Source organism: Lagopus muta, chromosome 19 (genome assembly GCF_023343835.1).
Source record: "Lagopus muta isolate bLagMut1 chromosome 19, bLagMut1 primary, whole genome shotgun sequence".
Classification (NCBI taxonomy): Eukaryota; Metazoa; Chordata; class Aves; order Galliformes; family Phasianidae; genus Lagopus; species Lagopus muta.
In genome coordinates this window covers 7513619-7531173 of record NC_064451.1, presented here as the reverse complement: position 1 = coordinate 7531173, position 17555 = coordinate 7513619, and the positions used below count along the sequence as shown (strand labels likewise).

General features: G+C 48.6%; 1 protein-coding gene across 2 annotated transcripts in view; it reads right to left on the bottom strand.

Annotated features, from left to right (window-relative positions):
* Positions 1 to 17555, bottom strand: part of COL5A1 (collagen type V alpha 1 chain) — a 127352-nt gene that overhangs the window by 25930 nt on the left and 83867 nt on the right. For both annotated transcript variants that reach the window (XM_048966446.1, XM_048966447.1), the window contains exons 25-37: positions 16851 to 16904; positions 14393 to 14437; positions 12852 to 12905; positions 11640 to 11684; positions 10513 to 10566; positions 9083 to 9190; positions 8751 to 8804; positions 7362 to 7415; positions 3890 to 3934; positions 3489 to 3542; positions 2541 to 2585; positions 1930 to 1983; positions 1289 to 1342 (exon numbers count right to left, since the gene is read on the bottom strand). In XM_048966446.1, the coding sequence (XP_048822403.1) occupies positions 1289 to 1342; positions 1930 to 1983; positions 2541 to 2585; positions 3489 to 3542; positions 3890 to 3934; positions 7362 to 7415; positions 8751 to 8804; positions 9083 to 9190; positions 10513 to 10566; positions 11640 to 11684; positions 12852 to 12905; positions 14393 to 14437; positions 16851 to 16904 (720 nt within the window). The remainder of the gene's footprint in view (positions 1 to 1288; positions 1343 to 1929; positions 1984 to 2540; positions 2586 to 3488; positions 3543 to 3889; positions 3935 to 7361; positions 7416 to 8750; positions 8805 to 9082; positions 9191 to 10512; positions 10567 to 11639; positions 11685 to 12851; positions 12906 to 14392; positions 14438 to 16850; positions 16905 to 17555) is intronic.

The following is a 17555-nucleotide window of genomic DNA, read 5'->3' as shown; positions in this document are numbered from 1 at the left end:
GTGATGGGAGAGTGATGTACCAACAACAGCAAACGAGCTGGGTTTGTAAACAGCCGAGGAAAAAAGAATCAGCATCCCCCAGAATGCCAAACAGAGATGTACTAATTACTGCATGCAGAAGAATACATGGTAGAACAGTCATTTTTGCTTAGGGTGTCCTTCAAGCAAAAAGGTGCACGAAACAGACCACCAGAGACGCACGACAGCCATCATACCTTCCGCATGCCTCATCACTCTCCTCTGGTGAGAAAGACTGATTACATCTGTGCAACAAAACCTTGTAAAATTGACAAAGCAGTATTGCATATGACACGGTAAGGGCCCCAGCAGCTGCTCCTCGGGGGGCAGCAAGAGAGATGTGCTGGGGGAGCCCTGTGAGTGGCTCTGGCTCAAAGGCGGTGTCAGCAGAGATGCTGGTGTGCTAAGGCAGGGCAGATAAACGCGTGTGCTGCAATAACCAGTGTGGGCAGAAAAGCTAGAGCAAAGCCATGGCAGCACTGATCCGGGCTAGGAGCTGCTTTCCTCTCCAAAGAAGCACTGCAGCAACAACGGGGCTGTAACTTCTCTGCTGTGCTACTGCTCTTGGTGCTGGCTGCACGGTGCATAAAGAAGGGAAAAGCGTTTATTTCTTCCCAAGGCAGGCTCCTGAGAAAGCAAAACTGCCCTGAGCTAAGGCAACGGAGTGCAGAAAGCTGAGTGCTGGCTTGTGAAGGAGGGAGTCCATCTTGCATCTCTGTTCCCACATACCTAGATTGTTACAACAGCAACATTACACTTGGACATTTCCAAAGAGAAGAGTGGGGAAGAAAGCAGAGCTTCACCACTGCGCTACAAGAGCAGAGCTGAGGCACAGCTTTCCCCTGGGAGGCCTCTAGGGAGTCCGTGGGGTGCACAGCATGGGCCAGGTCCTGGCATGCTGACTCACAGCATCCTCCCATCCATCCCCTGCAGCACACAGAGCCCCAGCTGCTCCTGTGCCACTCCCTGGCCTCTCTATCTCCCCACTCACATTCACTCTGTGTGCAGTGCACATCACTCCCATGTGTACCACAAGGACAGAGAGAGGGGCTGGTGCGTGGCCGTCATGCAAATCATCATTAGCCCAACCCATCCTGCTCAGAAGAAGGTTGCTTCCTGTAGACCAGCCCGTGCAGTTGGAGACACACAGACCTCTGCAGAGAGCAAACTGGTGGCCCCATCTCCCCAGCTGCACAGGAAGGTTTAGAGAAACCAACCAGCAAGATGAGGTTTGGGGCTAATGATCTGCCCAAGAGTTCTGGCTACTTACAGTTTCTCCTCTCTGTCCGGGGTGACCAGGCAATCCATCCTTCCCAGGAGGACCCTACAGCAGACAACCAAGGTGAGAAGGAATGTGGCTGAGTGCTCAGTAGTACAAATAAGGACTGAATCAAACCTATTTGCATCTTTGCATTAATCCCCACCCGTTGTACAGAGAAATGGGGGTGCTCAGAACCCTAAAGGACATGGTCCTTTCTCACACATCTCCCAGTGATCTTACAGATCTGTATTACAGATGTGCAGAGAGGGAGTGAGCTGTCACCACAGGGAAAGAAATCACTCCAAAAAGGTTTCTGAGGCTCCCCCTCAGTGTACAATAATTGCAGAGACAGAAGCGTTACTCTGTTGTGCTGTCCTCCCAGCACACAGAAGAAAAAGAACAGAGCAACCATGAAAGATCCTAGCGATATTGAGTCATTAGAAAACGAACATTTATAATCAGCTGCAATTTACTCGGCTATTTAAAATCTTAAACGATCGAGTTATTATTGTGCTGCCTCAGTAATGCCTTCTATTGGGCACGTCACCACTCGTCAGAGAAGCAGCGAGGGCTGAGCTGGCACAGGCAGTCACAGCTGGATGGAAAAGATCAGATGCATTTCTTCGCATGGTTTGGGAAGTGTTACTTACAGGGGGGCCTTTTGGTCCAGGAAATCCGGTTGGTCCTTGAGGCCCTGGTGGTCCCTGGGATACAAAGCGAGGCAGAAAACAGGGTTAAGGAGTGCATACGCTTTACAGTGACATGCAAAAGCTGGCTTGTTGTGTCCCAAAGAAATGCCATAGAAATGCATGTTTTACCAAGTGTTCAGTCCAGCTGAGGACAGCACAGCAAACACCAGGAGTGTCATCAGCCACTGAGGGGCTCTGGGTGTCTGCACAAACAGCATGGGGAGCCTTGACTTCTTCCCATGGATCAATATTGGTGTAGGACACCCAAAATCCCACTTGAGCCTCACCTGAAGAGCTCAGAAGGGCTTTAAGGGCTGAAGGTGATGTTGTAAGACCTCTCTCTCTACACAAGCAAATTTCACTGTGGATTTTGAAAGAGATTTTTTCTGTTTGCTGATTGAGGTGTGCTCAGCCATACCCCGGCTGAAGGGAGCTCCCCACTGCTCTCTGCTTCACAGTTCTTGGTAGGACGCTTATTGCAGCACGAGCTCAGTGCTGTAAACCCAACCCTTCTGCTGTATGAAATCAACAGACTGCAATGATCCCTGCTCTAGTCCCACACGTGGCCTTACCCGTTCGCCAGGAGGACCAGGGGGGCCGTCACCACCAGAGTTGCCCTTTTAGAAATGAAAAAAAAAACAACCAAAAACACCACATCATTAAAGATACATAAATCATCGTTTTGGCTGCTTTGCACAAAGGCTTCAAACGGCACCACCCCAGGTGACACCCATCCCACCGACTGCCCAGCCCCTCTCCATCAACAGCTCCATAGCGGGAGCCGCATCCAGTGACAAATGAGCAACTGCTCGCTCCCCCCACACTGCTTAACGAAAATACAGGAAAGATAACGCTGGTGGGCTCAGGATATTTCCACCAGATAACAGCCGCCCTCTGAGAGATAAACGCTGCAGCAAAGCCAAGGTATTTATCAAAAATTCATGCTGCTACAAAGCCGAGACATTTATTTTTAAAGGCGGCAGCGTGGCGGTGACAGTGCCTCATTACGGCAGCTTCGTTTCCATTATGCCCAGCAATTGATGGTCACTTAATTGGTTTCTGCAGCAGGTGCTGGAGCTGAGCCTGCCTCCCCCATTGGCTGGCAAAACAATGCCCATTGTGCTGGGCTGCCAGTCGTTGGCCGGCAGCGCGCATGCAAAGCGGCTCAGCAAGGTGCAAGGTTGTGCACAAAATAGGGCGCAGGGGGAACGGAATGCAGGGCTGTGCTGCCCCTGCTGCAAGGCATCCCCTCCTCTTCTGGGCCTTTGTTCGCACATGCGGTTGATCTCCTGCTGAAATGAAGGCCAGCACATTTCTAGGAGCCGTGCATAGACTTCACAGTTGGGTTATGAGGCATTTGGCTGGGTAATGAAGGCCAGGAAGGCTCGGCTTTCAAAATGCAAAATGGAAAAGGGACAAAAGGCAAATGGAAGGCAATGAAGCAGATGGCCTCTAATGCTGACACTTTTTAGGACGCAATTTTCTTCCTAATTGCCATCATAGGCTTCCCAGAACCTTACCTTTGGGCCAGGTTTCCCAGTGCTTCCCCTAGGGCCTCTTTCCCCACGTGGACCCTTAGAAAAACACAAAAGATGACATCTTAGTGCCTTGGGAAATAAAAGCAGTTACAGTGACATCAGACAAGTACTGCAGCACCCAACTGCACTGGGACAAAATGCTGTCCAACCAGCAGCAGTAACAGGGAGACCAGAGCCTTCTGCACTGTGGTTTCAACCTATTTTGTCATGATGTCAAACTAGAACCAACAGTGAACCCCACCCCCAAATCACTGCATCCCTTCTGCTCAGCTTTAAGGCTGAAGGCCACATCGTAAAGGGCCAGATCGCACCCAGCCAGGACTTGAACCAGAATCTCCTAGCATTAACAAGACATCAAAAAGAGGGAAGAGAAGCATTGTTACCGTTGGACCGCGCTGCCCCCTTGGACCTGGTTTGCCAGGTGTCCCCTGCAAAGGAAAAGAAACAGGGATGAGTCTCTGGCCAGCAGCAGCCACAGACTGAGCTTGCAGCAGATGCAGCCCAATGGAGACCCATTGCTCCCCACACCTCTGCATCTCTCGTTTGTAATTAAAGCAACAATAGCAGTTTTACACACAGCTCTCGATGATGGCATTTATTTTCTTTTATAACATTTGGATGCATGTGAACAGTAACCCTCCCAGGCTGGCTCACGGTGCACAGGGCACAAGCTGATGACATTAAATATTTAGGGAAAGCCAGCAGCAGAGCAGAAATCCTCACCTGCACTGCTATTTTACGCTACACAAGCCAATTAAGCCGCCCCACATATTTACAGATCCTTCTTCATCTTTGCGAACCTTGTGCTAAACGAGTAATTTAAGACATTGCTTTGCAGCCGCAACAAAACAGCAGGCTTATGAGATCTGACAGATGCACTCAGTTTCCTGTAATGGGGGACTGTGATTAATTCTGACAGAAGAAAGACAAAGACGGCTGCGTCCTAAATCTGGAATTACGTTAAGCTCCATTTCCATGTGCCTAAAAGAAAAGTAATGGCCCACAGCTTGCTATCTGAAGGCACTATTTTGGCTGGTGTCACGATCATAAGGGCACCAATAGGTTTGAATTCTTCCTCTGGACAGACAGCCCTATTTTTTTAACCAATCACAGCTGAAAGAAGAGAGACTTTCCATGTGAGGAACGCAGATGCTTAAAATATCATTTGCCATTTTCTGCCCCAAATCCATCATCTAACAATCTCGCCTTCTCGTGTTCAGCACTCATTAACCAGGTGAGCAGAACACAGGAGCTGGGTAACTTTCAAGTCAACTTCCTTCCAGCTGCTATAATTAGCCCTGCCGAATCCTCCTTGCTCTGTGGCTTCGTTTAGTAAACACTGCTGGCACACTTCTTCAATTAATTACCCACATTATCTCAAAGCACCCCGCCTGTGCCACGTGAGGCTGAATTTGGATCTGGCAGCACAGAGTGCAGCCCCCTGCAGGTCACCCCCACACTCCCTTCTTTTTCCCTCAATTCTATCTTCAAGCAAAGTTTCCCCCTGCTTATTGCTACCATTAATCATGCATGCAGCACTGTGTACCACCGCTAAGAATTTATATAGCACTGTAAATGCACACAGGCCTATATATTTCAGACAGAGAAGGAAAGGCATCTAAATTCAGATTATTTTCCAGGCACCCAAATGGACGGCCTGGATCTCAGCACCGCCCTGCACCCTCCAGGCTCTGTCAGACTGGGCCAGCAGGGAGATCGATTATCCCATGCTAATGGCTGAGGCTTATTAGCTCCGAAAATAAAGATTGCTTACTCACATTCCCAAGTATTGATTTTACAACCAGGCTCTGAAGATGCCCCAGCCATCCCAGCCGAGCTCAACTCCAGCTGCAGGGGCACCGAGATGGGCAGCCTTGGACCAAAAGCAACCACCATGTTAGGTTGTGGATGCCCCATCCCTGCAGGCATTCGAGGCCAGGCTGGATGTGGCTCTGGGCAGCCTGGGCTGCTGGTTGGTGACCTGCACACAGCAGGGGGTTGAAACTGGATGATCACTGCGGTCCTTTTCCACCCAGGCCATTCTATTCTATGTTTGGAGGGGATGCTTCCATTAGACTTCCTCACTCTTAACTTGGCTTCAACTTCTGGGGGCTGCCAGCATTGAAATCGAGGTTTTTCACCGTTTTGTTTTGGCTTTTTTTTGGTAATTCAGGTTGGGGGACTATTCACTTTTGCTAAGATGGAAGGCTTGTTTCAAGCCCTACATGATGACAATTGCCAGAAAAAAAAATAAATAACCTGTGATTCATATTATTCTGGACACATAAACAACCACGTAGAGTATCATAACAGTAATACCTTGTATAAAGAAAAGACAAACAGGAATGATTTTGGGTTGTTTCAGCTGCAAATTGGGTTACTCCACAATGCACCGGAGAAGCAAATCTTACAAACTCGCTTTCCTGACTGCGTGTGGACATGCTCATAAAATAGCAAATTTACTGGTCTCGGGAGAAGCAGAGTGTAATTTATCAAGTCTAACTCAACGAGGCTTAAATTCAGTTGATGGTCTCCGTTTGGTTTGTGCAGCGCGATCCTCGCTCCGTCTATTGTTCTGTATGTAATCGCTTTCACTTATTTCAAAGCAGATACTTGGGAGAAAGGGGAAGGAAAAAAAAAGATACCAAAGGAGTCAGTGAAAATCTCTATTTCTGCTACTCTGATAAAGTTTTCAAGCGCAGCTCCTTTCACTAAAAGGAGAGATTTGTCCATGAAGTGTTTTTCTCTCTCTCCATGCAGACAAACGTGGTGATAAAACACGGACGAGCTGCTGGACTGGGTTCAGAGTGGCATAAATGGTCCAAACCATCACTGGGGAGAACTGGAATTCAACCAGCAGGAGGGCAGCAAATGCTCAGGGCTGCACAGCAGCGCATCTCCCCGGGGCTGTGGTGCTGATGCCTTCCTTTAAACCACCTGAAAATGCAGCCCAAGAATCTTCTTGCCCACTGGGTAAGGCGGGTGGTAATTACAGGGCTACAGTAAATATGAGGCTGTTGTGGCAGCTGCCTCCCTCCTGCTGCCCAGTTCCAGTGTTGGAGCTGAGGGAGGGGGGTTCATAGCTCAGAAGGAGGTGAAAATTCCTCAGTGAAGAGAGAGAGAGGAAAAAAAAAGAGAGGGATATAAAGCAAATTTCAGTGGCACAATATTAATGCAGTGCAAAGTGATTTATGTTTTCTGCGCTCCCATCAAACACGTCTGTTAGAAGTCATTTGTATTTAAATGAGATGAAGAGGGAAACAAATTGTGCTCGCCCTCTTCTCTCCCTCCAGTCTTCACCCTGTGACCAGAGCTGGAGCACAGAACGAGTGGATGTTGGTGCTCTCCATCCCCTAAATAAACACTGTTATCCTCAAACTAAGAAAAGAAAATAGACAAATAAAAACCCACTGCTGTGTACAGGCAAATTCCTTCTATCTGGGAGCAAAGCTGAGAGCAGTGAGAGATAAAGGACATCGGGGGGGGATGGAGCCCCAGTATTTGAAGGGCGGTTAGGAATCTAGGATAGCTTCACTTGTTAAAAGGAGGCACGTGTAGGTGTGTTTTCACCAATCCATTCTGAATCTCCAGTTAGGCTGAAGATGGTTCTGAATAGAATCACCCATCTCCAATAATCACCATTAATTAAAAAGCTCTTCATGCCCTGAGCAACGTCTGGCAGTGAAAGAAGGATTCAGGCTCAGAGAAACCTCCTAAAATATCTCCATGTAATAATGTGTAATAGGGCTGGAGCATCCTCTGTTGGGGACCACAAAGGGACAGCCAGCAGTCCCTCCTGAGGGCTCTTCTCCACAGGGAAAACTCAGCCAAGTGAGCAGAGAGAGCAGCTCTTACCCGTGTGCCCTTCTCGCCGTTGGCGCCTGGAAATCCTGGGAAGCCAATGGAGCCCTTTGGGGGAGAGAAAAGGGAGATGGGCTCAGGACATTGAACTCAGCCTGCCTGCACCAGGCGCCCATTGGCCTGGGATAACCCCAACCAACCCTGTTGACATCCACATCTCCTGGGGCTCTTTTTCTTTTTTTGCTTTAAAACCTTCCTCTAATAAAAACAAAATCCAAGACAGACCTGGAACGACCTCAGAAGCCAAACTGCCTCCAAAAACAACAACCCGAAACAAACAGGCCCATGCCTTGCCTGGAAATGGCTGCAAAGCCCAAACCCACGGTTGCACCGAGCGCCTGGGGAACAGCAGGCTTTTGTGTTTGGCTCCTAAGTCACTACGGTGCATATGAAAATTTAACTCCTGGCTTGTTCCTTTCTGATATGAGCGCCTGGAGAGCAACTGCTGCTGCTGCTTTTAAAATATGAATCAGAAGAAAATAAATAAATAAATGCAAAAGAAAAAAAAAAGCAAATTAAATAATAAAACATCAACAGCACAGCCAGGAAACCATCTCTTGCAATTAATTATGTCTCCAGTGTTAAACATGCCCGCTTTTTTTTTTTCTTTTCCAAGCAACAAGCATGAATAATAAAATATGATTCTTAAAAAAAAACTTCAATCTTAAGGAAAGCATAAGTTCCCAAAGCCTCAAGGGCATGTAGCTGGAAGCCAGGCTGCAGCCTCACTCTGTGTAATGGAATTCACAGTTTGAACTTAAAAAGGAGATTCAAAATGGCCCAAATGAAGGTGGGAGCGTAGATAAGATACAAAGCACGCTTGAGAATCTGCAAATAGCAGTTCTATTTTAACTTCAGGGAGACCCTGAGTCATTAGCTATTCCCCTTCATTAGCTAGCAGTAGCCCCGAGCCTTCAAAACAGCTCCATTCTGCCAATTGCCAGCACGGCAGTTCTCAGGAGCCCATCTGCCACCCAAGCACCCTGCACACCTGGTGGGAGCTGCTCTGCACACTCTGCACTTTGCAGCTCCTGTCCCCTTCATCTCCTCTCAGCACTGTGCAGGAGATGATGCAGGATGTGGCCCAGCCCCTCCCGGCTGAGGGCTGGCAGCTATTTTTACCCAGCCATAAATACATCCTCTGCGTGTGGGGAGGAGGGATGGAGTGGCATGAAATGCGAGAAAGCTGCACGCCCAGCAGCTCTAAAAGGGAAGACAAAGGGCTTGGCTTCCCATCGCCTTGGATGTGCTAACATGCAGAGCCACAAGCACGGCAGAGCTGAGACATCAGCCCTGCTTCTCCTGCCATGTGTCCCCCAGCTCCCTCAGCCCGGTGATGTCACCGTTCCACCTCGTCCCTGTGAGCAGAAATCCCACTGTTACCTTTGGACCCTGCCTGCCCGGGTAGCCGGGCAGCCCTGGCACGCCGAGTTTTCCCTGAAACATAAAGAAAATTGGGTTAATGTGGGCAGCTACAGGTTTGAAAATAACAGAAGCACTGGAAAACCCTGAGCCACGCAGATGTTGGGTGGACACAACCAACGGATCATTGCTTCCCCTGAAGTCTTTAGAAGAAGCTCCCACACTCTCATCCCTCTGCCCCACAGCCACCCCTGTGCCCCCCAGCCAGGCACCACCTACAGCAAAGTCCCAAAGAAAAGAGGGCTGTGCTGCAGAACCAACCCCATCCGGGCAGCTCCATCCCCCCAGCTCACCTTCTCTCCAGCAGGACCGAGAGGACCAGGATCTCCATTGGGACCCGAACGACCTTTGGGGCCTTCAGGACCATCCTCACCCCTGGGGCCTGGAGGTCCAATTTCACCCTGTGAATGACAAGAGACATTATCAGAGACTGCAGAAAGACTCTTGGAGAAGGCGTTCTGTCACCGAGAGTCTCACAGGGCGTTATCAGAGCTCTCATTCTTGGCCGTGCCATTATCCCCAGCAGCAGCAGTCTTTCCGGTAGCCCAATTATCCCATCTCTGTGCAGAGCATCTCCACCGAAACAGCTGTCATTAGCTCTGATTGCAACGCACCCTTTTACCCACTTTCCGCTTCCCAAATTGCAGTTTGATGTGCAAGCAAGCCCTGGGAAGTGCTTAATTGAAGGCTGAGCTGGGCAACCGGAGAATAAAGATCAGGCTGGAGCTTTTGTGCTGAAAACCATTAGGAAATCTGAGCACGGAGAGAACTGAGCCATTAACATGAATTGTTACGACACTGCGGGCTCCCGCACACACAACAACATTGTCACACAGCGCAGCAGGAGACGCTGCCACACCAACACAGGCTCACAAGGAGCTGGGTGGCTGCAGATTTATCTGCGAGGCTTTCAAGTACCCTTGGCCTTTCATAGCATCATAAAACACAGGGAGAGAGCTGGTGGGAAGCGGAGTTGTGAGCTTACGGCTGTCTGCAGCGGCGAGGACAGCGTGCCACCTTCTGTCCTTGAGCCTTGGAACGACCAAGCCCAAGGTGACAGGTGGAGCACCAACCTGATCGATTACCCGTTCGAAATGCCAAGCAGAGATGGAGGATTTGATTTATAGTTTTACGAGCTTTCATGCAAGGCATTCTTTGTCCTTTAAGCGCGGGGATGGATGAGCACAGAGTGCTCCTGATGGCTGAGGAGTTGGGGTGGGAACGCAGCTCCCAGTGCCCAGGTGCTGAGGACAGACAGCACCCGAGCATGATTTTGGGTTTCCGGTGACCTGCACGTCCCACTGCTTTTAAAAGCTTTTGGAGTTAAAGATAGCAGTAATATAAACCTGCAGCCCCAGCAGCTTTCACTGCTCTGTGTTCCTGGTAACTGCACTTCACACTGATGGCACTGGAGGCACATAATGCTCAGCAAATAACGACGCCTACCAGACCCCAGATGTAATATTATGGGAGAGAAGAGATGCTGGAAATAGATATGATACAGCAAGATTGTGCAGGATTCTTTGCAATCAAAGCAGCAAGACGGGGCCCCTCTATTACTACTCTATTTTATTTTACCTTCAAGATGGCACTAGGGAATATAAGGATTTATGATGCCTGTGCTTGAGGTGAACATGAGTGCTCCAGAAGGATCCTGACAAAAACCTGCCTTGCTGAGCTGTTGTGGGAGCATTTTGAGACCTCATTGGGTGCAGGTTCTTACCCGGTCTCCCTTGATGCCCATATCCCCTTTGAAGCCAGGGAAGCCATCTTCACCCTAAATAGCAGAGAAGGAAAAAACAGACAAGGTACATAGATGGAACAAAATAAAACCCAAAGAATCAAGACTCACCCAGCCTTATTGTATGGCCCCTACCCAGGAAGAACAACATCAGCTTCTGTAAGACCTCGATGCACACAAACAACCATGAGAACACACAGATAAAAATCCAGGCAGGCTGCAGCCACTGAGGTCCCACAGGGCTGACAAGGAAGGATTTCTTCACATCCCCCACTGCCTGCTGGTCAGGATATCACAAATCTGGCTCAATGTGACTAACAACACCTTGCCAGTATTGGGAACCAATTACTTCTGCAGTACAACTGGCTTTATTTTCATGGAGGATGTTTTACACCACGCTTCGAGGGAACCTCTAGGACAGTGGCAGTATTTCTTTCAGCCAAGAAGGTTTAATTGTAGAACTCAAATCAATAATGTATTTCACCCTATAGCAAATCTCTTAAAGGTAATGAGGACACCATTCCCAGAAAGACCTTTAAAGTTTGGAAGGTCTCTGCCAAGACTCCCTGCCTAGCTAAATTGCTTAGATTTGCTGCTGATTTTTTTGTTACAGGAATGAAGGAATACAGAATTGTTTAGGGTTGGAGCTGGGCAAGACTTTTCTCCATCTCGTTTGTGAGAACCCAGCTGCATCTTTGACATGCACACACACAGACTGGGTCCGCTTCCTTTCTGACTTGCGTTTCATGAGCTCCTCTAATGACCAGTCTGGATAGCACATTCCATATGTTGTACTCCCCAGGTCCAGCAATTACCCAGCTGTAACACACCACAAACCCTTCATCTCCATGAAATCGTGCCCAGAAAACTCAAGTTGCAAGTTTTGTCAGAAGGAAATCATCCCAAAGCTGGAGCTGAGCTACTGGTACCAGCTCACTGCAGCAAAGGGCCCCAGACCTGGGCAGGTCACGGGGCTGCATTGCTCCCAAATGTTCATCAAATGGTGTTCCCTCATGCAAGAGAATTTCACAGGCAGCATCCTGCAGGATGGCCCTGCAAAACTCCTCCAAGGTGCAGAAAATCAATTCAAACACAAAACACCAACTCACCTTTTCACCTTTGGTGCCCTTCAACCCACGAACACCATCTGCTCCCTTGGGGAAGATAAACCAAGGTGTTACATGGTACATGTCAAGACAAAGGATAATTAAAAGCACATTGAAACGTGTGCAGCAGAACACAAGCAAGGAAAGATCTGAACACTATTTATAGCTGTAAACCCAATGAGACATATTTTTTTCTCAGAGCTAGAGATTCTTTCAGTTAATAGGATGCTGCTTGTAGGAAGCAAAGCCTCTTCTGTATGCACCACGGATTTGGTGCATGACACATTTTCTGTAGATCACTGTAATGTGGAACAGTTCCACTTTAGTGGCAAACACAATAGCAAACCATTCCCTAATGGACCACTGCAGCTCAATCTGTAGCTTTGCAAGAACTGAGATGAAAGCTTGCTTTGGTTACATGCATTCAGCTCAAGTTTTGAAGGCAGAACGGCAAATGGGATTCTGCTATTGAACAAAGACAGAAGGGGCTTTAAGAGGGCTTAACTCTGCCCATGGCCTCCAATCTGTGCTCGTATCCATGAGCACAGACTCTTGTGGATTCATTGAACCTCTGGGAAGCGAGATGCAACTGCACCTGAACCAATACATCGTGATGGGGTGGAACAGCCAGAGCTGAACAGGGAAAAAATCCCCACTGCCTCCTTATAAGCAAATGGAGCCAAGCAGGAGTGAGGGGTAAGCTGGGATTCAGCCCACTGAAGGAGAACACTGCTGAGACACAGAGGCACCATCTCACAAGGTTTTGGATCAGGAGCATGAAAAGCTTGATTTGTTTTAGGAGCAGGCATTTTGTTTTATTAACAAGCCTTCTTAAAATCTTCACACTCTGGCTGAGATTTACTTTGGCTGTAAACTGGAAATGATTGGAAGGGGACAGAGCCATGTTCAAGAAGAATTAAAAGAACAATCTCCTCAAAGCACTAAATGATGCTAGAAGGTGCTGTTGGAAAGCAGGAAACTTGGAAGCCTGCAAGAAGACACAAGACCAAAGCTTGGTCAAGCAACAAAGATGGTGTCACTGAGGTGGCCCTAGGCACTAGGGCACTAAAAGCACATTGCTAGAACCAGAGCACACAGAGCACCCTTCCCCAGGATGCTCAGTACAATCAGGAGCACCTCATCCATCTCCTGCATAAGACAAAGAAGTCAAATTTGGGCTAACAACGTGGGGATTCTGCTTTGGAACCTCCTTACCTTGACTCCACGTGGTCCTGGATAACCAATGGGGCCCTGAGGGCCTGGTGGACCCTGGGGTGAATAAAACACAAAGAAAAACACATCAAATCAATGAGAAGGTGCAGCAATAAAGAGAGCGTGTGGAAATCAAATATCCCGTCCATCTGGCTGCTTCAGACTGGGTGGAAGTGGCAGCAGCCACATGAAAATAGCTCAGAACAGCACAAGAACATCACTGGGAGCAGCAAAGATGTTTATGAGGGGAAAGAATAAAGAAAGGAGACAAGACAGCAACTACCTGGTAGAAAGGGATTTGCACATAAGATAGGTGACTTGTGCATTGGATTGGAAAGAAAAACAACTCCTTTTCTGTTACCTCTCCACTCCCAAACCAGCATCCCCATTCGGATGAGGCACAGCTCAGGGTTGTATCACAAGGAGCAGTTACTGCTTCAGGCACACGCCTGAGGTGCTGCCCTTCAGCCTCACCACACAGCAGAGGAGATGCCTGCAGTGCTGGGAGCTGCAAAGCACCGGTGGCACCGTGATGCTGCATGCGTGCACCCTGCAGGTGCTCCATCACCACCCTGCTGCCTCGCTGTCCACCAATCTCACTCTACACTGAAACACTTGGCTTTTACTTTGCTGAAATTAGCCAGCTAAATAAGTACCCTTCCACTTCCTCCAGCCTGACAGAGACAGGCATCCAATGCTGCTGGAGAAATAACTCGCACAGAAAGCTGCACTCTGGGCCTTGTAATCATCCTGCTGACTCCCTGGTGTTTGCATCACGTCTGCCATCACGGCCACGCTTGGGTTTTTACATTCTGCTATGTGGGATGCATGGATAAATGGGTGCTGTGCTGCATGGGGACTGCAGGGCACTGGGCTGTGCCCTCGTACAGCCCTGCTGACACATGCAGCATTTCTCAATTGAATGGGATGCAGAGGGAAGGCAGATGGTAAATCTCCCAGACAGACAGACAGCTGTATAATTCAAGGACTTTGGCCTCTGGCAATATTCTCAAATATATTGTTAAATAGAGACTTCGAGTCAGAGGGGAGAAGGAGAAAATGGAAAAGCAGAAATACAGAAAGAGTAATGTTCTGCATTCCCCCGTGCCACGAAGGATATTTCTTTATGTCTGAAAAGGAGAAGGCTTCTCTCTGCAGTTTCAGTTCTCCCATTGCTGACCCATACCCTGCTATTCCAATCCCCCACCTCAGGGCTGCCCCCACCAGCATCCACACCCTGGCCCAGCTTGCAACCTTGGTGACTGCAGTGATGCTGTGTCGGCCAGGAATGGGAAACTGCTGATATGAGTCTGCTAGCAGAATCCTTGTGCTGGCAAGCATCTTCTTAACAACATTGTTTATTTTATTTTGGGAAGAACCATGAGCCTTAACAGCAAAACCTCTCACTCCTACAAGCAGCAGCTCACAGACTGCAGCACTTCCATGCTGCCCTGGCAATGAATCTTCTGTTTTAAAGCTAATGTTAGATTCTTAATTCATATTTTGCAATACTTAACAGTAACGAGAAACTTGTTGACACCTACCTGACTCCCCTTCTCTCCAGGAGGACCTTCCTTGCCAGGATGACCCTATTAATAAAAGAGACAAACAGAGGAAAAAATGGGTTTAGAGCATGGCTAATGTTTTGGAAGCCAACAAGCTTACTCAGGCAGCTCTGATTTATTTGTCATACAACAGCTGCTCTCCAGGAAACTCTCACTGATAGAAGAAGCCCCTCCGACGCCAGCAGGCATCTCCCAAAAAAAGGAAGACTGTTTAGTCCTTTGCATTGTTATTCTTGGTTATTAAACCTTCTCATTCCTCACCACCTTTCAGCAGAGAAGCACAAACCGTTCTGCAGTGTCGGCCACATATTAGAACACCTCAGTAAGCTCAGCAGCAAGCAGCACAGAAATGCTGCAGTTGGGAGTGGGTGGAGGGGGGGAAGATGAAGTGAACTCCATGCGTTAGCAAACTTGTGAAGGTCACAAGATGCCCAGGCTGGTCAGAGCCCTTCATTAATTTCTTAATTCCTGGAGTCAGTTACAGGATCTCATGACAAAGGCGCAGCTAACCTGCATCCCTGTCTGGTGGCAGCTGGATGCTGGCCAGCATTCCTCTTGGGATTTGATGCTGAATAACCAATGTCCAAGAGCTCCCATCATGTCCTCAATCACAGCTTTGAGAAGCAGCCCTTTGCTGGGATTTCAATCAGCAGAAAGCAAGAGTGCAAATTGCCTCAGGTACAACAGGAGGGATTAGTGAGAAACAGAGGAAATCCATGGGAGCAGTTTGTAGTGTTGATTTTCCTACTACAGGAACCAAAATGGAGCCAGGTCAGAAGATGCCCTCTGTCTGGCAATGTCTGCACAAAAGCAATAAACCCTCCACAAGAGCAGTGCTGCACAGCCAGGCATCTTTCTTTCTTTTTTCTTTTAAAGATGAGAGCACATCCAGCACCTTTTGCCCAAGGAGGCTGTGGATGCCCCATCCCTGCAGGCATTCAAGGCCAGGCTGGATGTGGCTCTGGGCAGCCTGGTCTGATGGTTGGCGACCTGCACACAGCAGGGGGTTGGAACTGGATAAGCATTGTGGTCCTTTTCAACACAGGCCATTCTATGATTCCATTCTATGATTAAAGACTTTTGCAGTGGCTGTTTTACATACGAACTCTTCCTGAAATACACAAGTGACTTTCTAGCAATACAGCAAGAAATCACAGCACAATTTTCCACAATCAGTCTTCATATCAGGAACGTCAGACAAGCAGGAATTCATAAAACAAGTGGGTTTAATAAAGAAACAAAATGACAGCTGCCAGTTATGCATCAACAAAACGGAGAGAGACTGCAATCTGAGTTCATCCTGTGAGTTTAAACAGCACCAACAGCATCAGTGCATCAGGGGGGCACATAACTGCTCGCCTTGGGCTCCTGACACCTGCCTGCAGCCCAGGGGAATCAGAATGAAAGCACAAGAGGACTTCAGAGGCTCCTAGCCATTCTACGCTAAATCACCACCGTTTCCCAAATGCCCATCTCCATTACTGTCACTAAGATCAAAAACTGATGAGCAACTCAGCTGGCTCTCACAGCAAGGTGCTTCAGGCCCTCAGGGATTTTCAGATGGCTTTCAAGAGCAATTGCTACGAAGAGAACATGGGCAAGTTTTGTCCTTGGAAAGTGCAACAAACCTACAACCTGCTGCAAACTACATGGCTACCAGTGGCCACGTGTCCGTGCACATCTGTCCATGCTCAACTTGCTGGTCTGACACAGCCTTCAATCTGCACAAAACAAACCTTCTCCAGTTGAAGCTCCCTGGAGGCTGCTGCAAGAATTTCACATTGAAAGCGACAGCCTTGGAGACGTCCTGGGCTTTGCTTTAGCTGCTCTATTGACTTAGCTAACGATTGTAAGGATGTTTGAAATGTCCTCATACGACTGAAAATCCCAGGGTGGAAAATGTAACTTTATTTTTATTTATTTTTTCGCCATGCTTTGCATTTGTGTTAGTGGAATGTAACTGTTTTCCATTTGTCATCCACAAAATCAGGTGTCTCAGAGGTGTCCAGAAATGAGGTCTGTTTTTACAGCCAGACACCAGCTTCTAGAGAAAGGAGCAAATGCTTGAAGTCGGATTAAGGAGGAAGCTGCGAGAATCCAGCTGACCAGCCACTGCAGCCTGCTGTTAACAGTGCTCTGCAGCAGAGCCCAGGGAGATGAGGACCCTCTGTGTCAGCAGTACCCACACATGTCAGACCATCCTTACCTCTGTGAGCTGCAAACCCACGTGAAACAGAGAAGAAAAACAGGAGAAGGGGAAGGAGAAGCCCAAAGAGAGTGCCCTGTGCTGCACTGTGAGGCTGAGCAGAGCACAGAGCAGGGCCAGAGCTCCTCCAGCTCAGACCCCATCAGCCAAGGGGAAACCATAGGCCCATGGTGCACCCAGGGTGGATGGGTGCAGGATCAGCCCCGCAGCCCCTGTGCCAAGCAGACTTACCGGAGGACCGTCTGCACCAGGCATGCCAGGAAGACCAGGTTTGCCCAGCGGCCCCTAAAAACAAAGAGGAAAAAAAAAAATCATCAGCTTCAACAGTCAGAGCCCACAGAGCATCATTCTTGCTTGACCTAATTGTGAAAGGCTGCAGACATAGGGGTCAGCTGGAAGAGCTGCCTTGATTTGCAAGGAATCTGCTCACGTCTCTGGGCAGAGTCACTGCAGCATGCCGGGATGGATCCCACACCTCAGCAGACCCAAGGAGAGCTCAGCAGGAGCCCAGGCATAAGGCTGGGAGAGGAGCCAAGGCTGGGAGTGGCTGCAGCCCTGCTGGAAAGCATTCCAGGCACAGGTAGGAGGGTATCAATGCACGGGGCTCTGTGCACCAAGAAATGCCCGCTCCTTGGTGACAAATGGCAAGAAGATTAACTGGCAAAGGAAGAAAATTAGAAGAGTGGAGCTGCCCCCATTGACCGTGTCTTGCTGCTTTAACATCGCTAAGTGATTACCTTTCTAATTAAACAGCCACCTGATTTCTCACCCTACTGAGGAGCGTTGCTACTGCTGCAAGTGCGTGACTCAGCATTTAAAGCCAAGAGCCCTTTTGCCACTGGAATTGCTAAAGCTTTGTTCTTCTCCCACTGATGGATAACTGCAGCCTACCAAGGTGAGCAGGGATTCACCCCATCCACACACCACAGTTCCCCT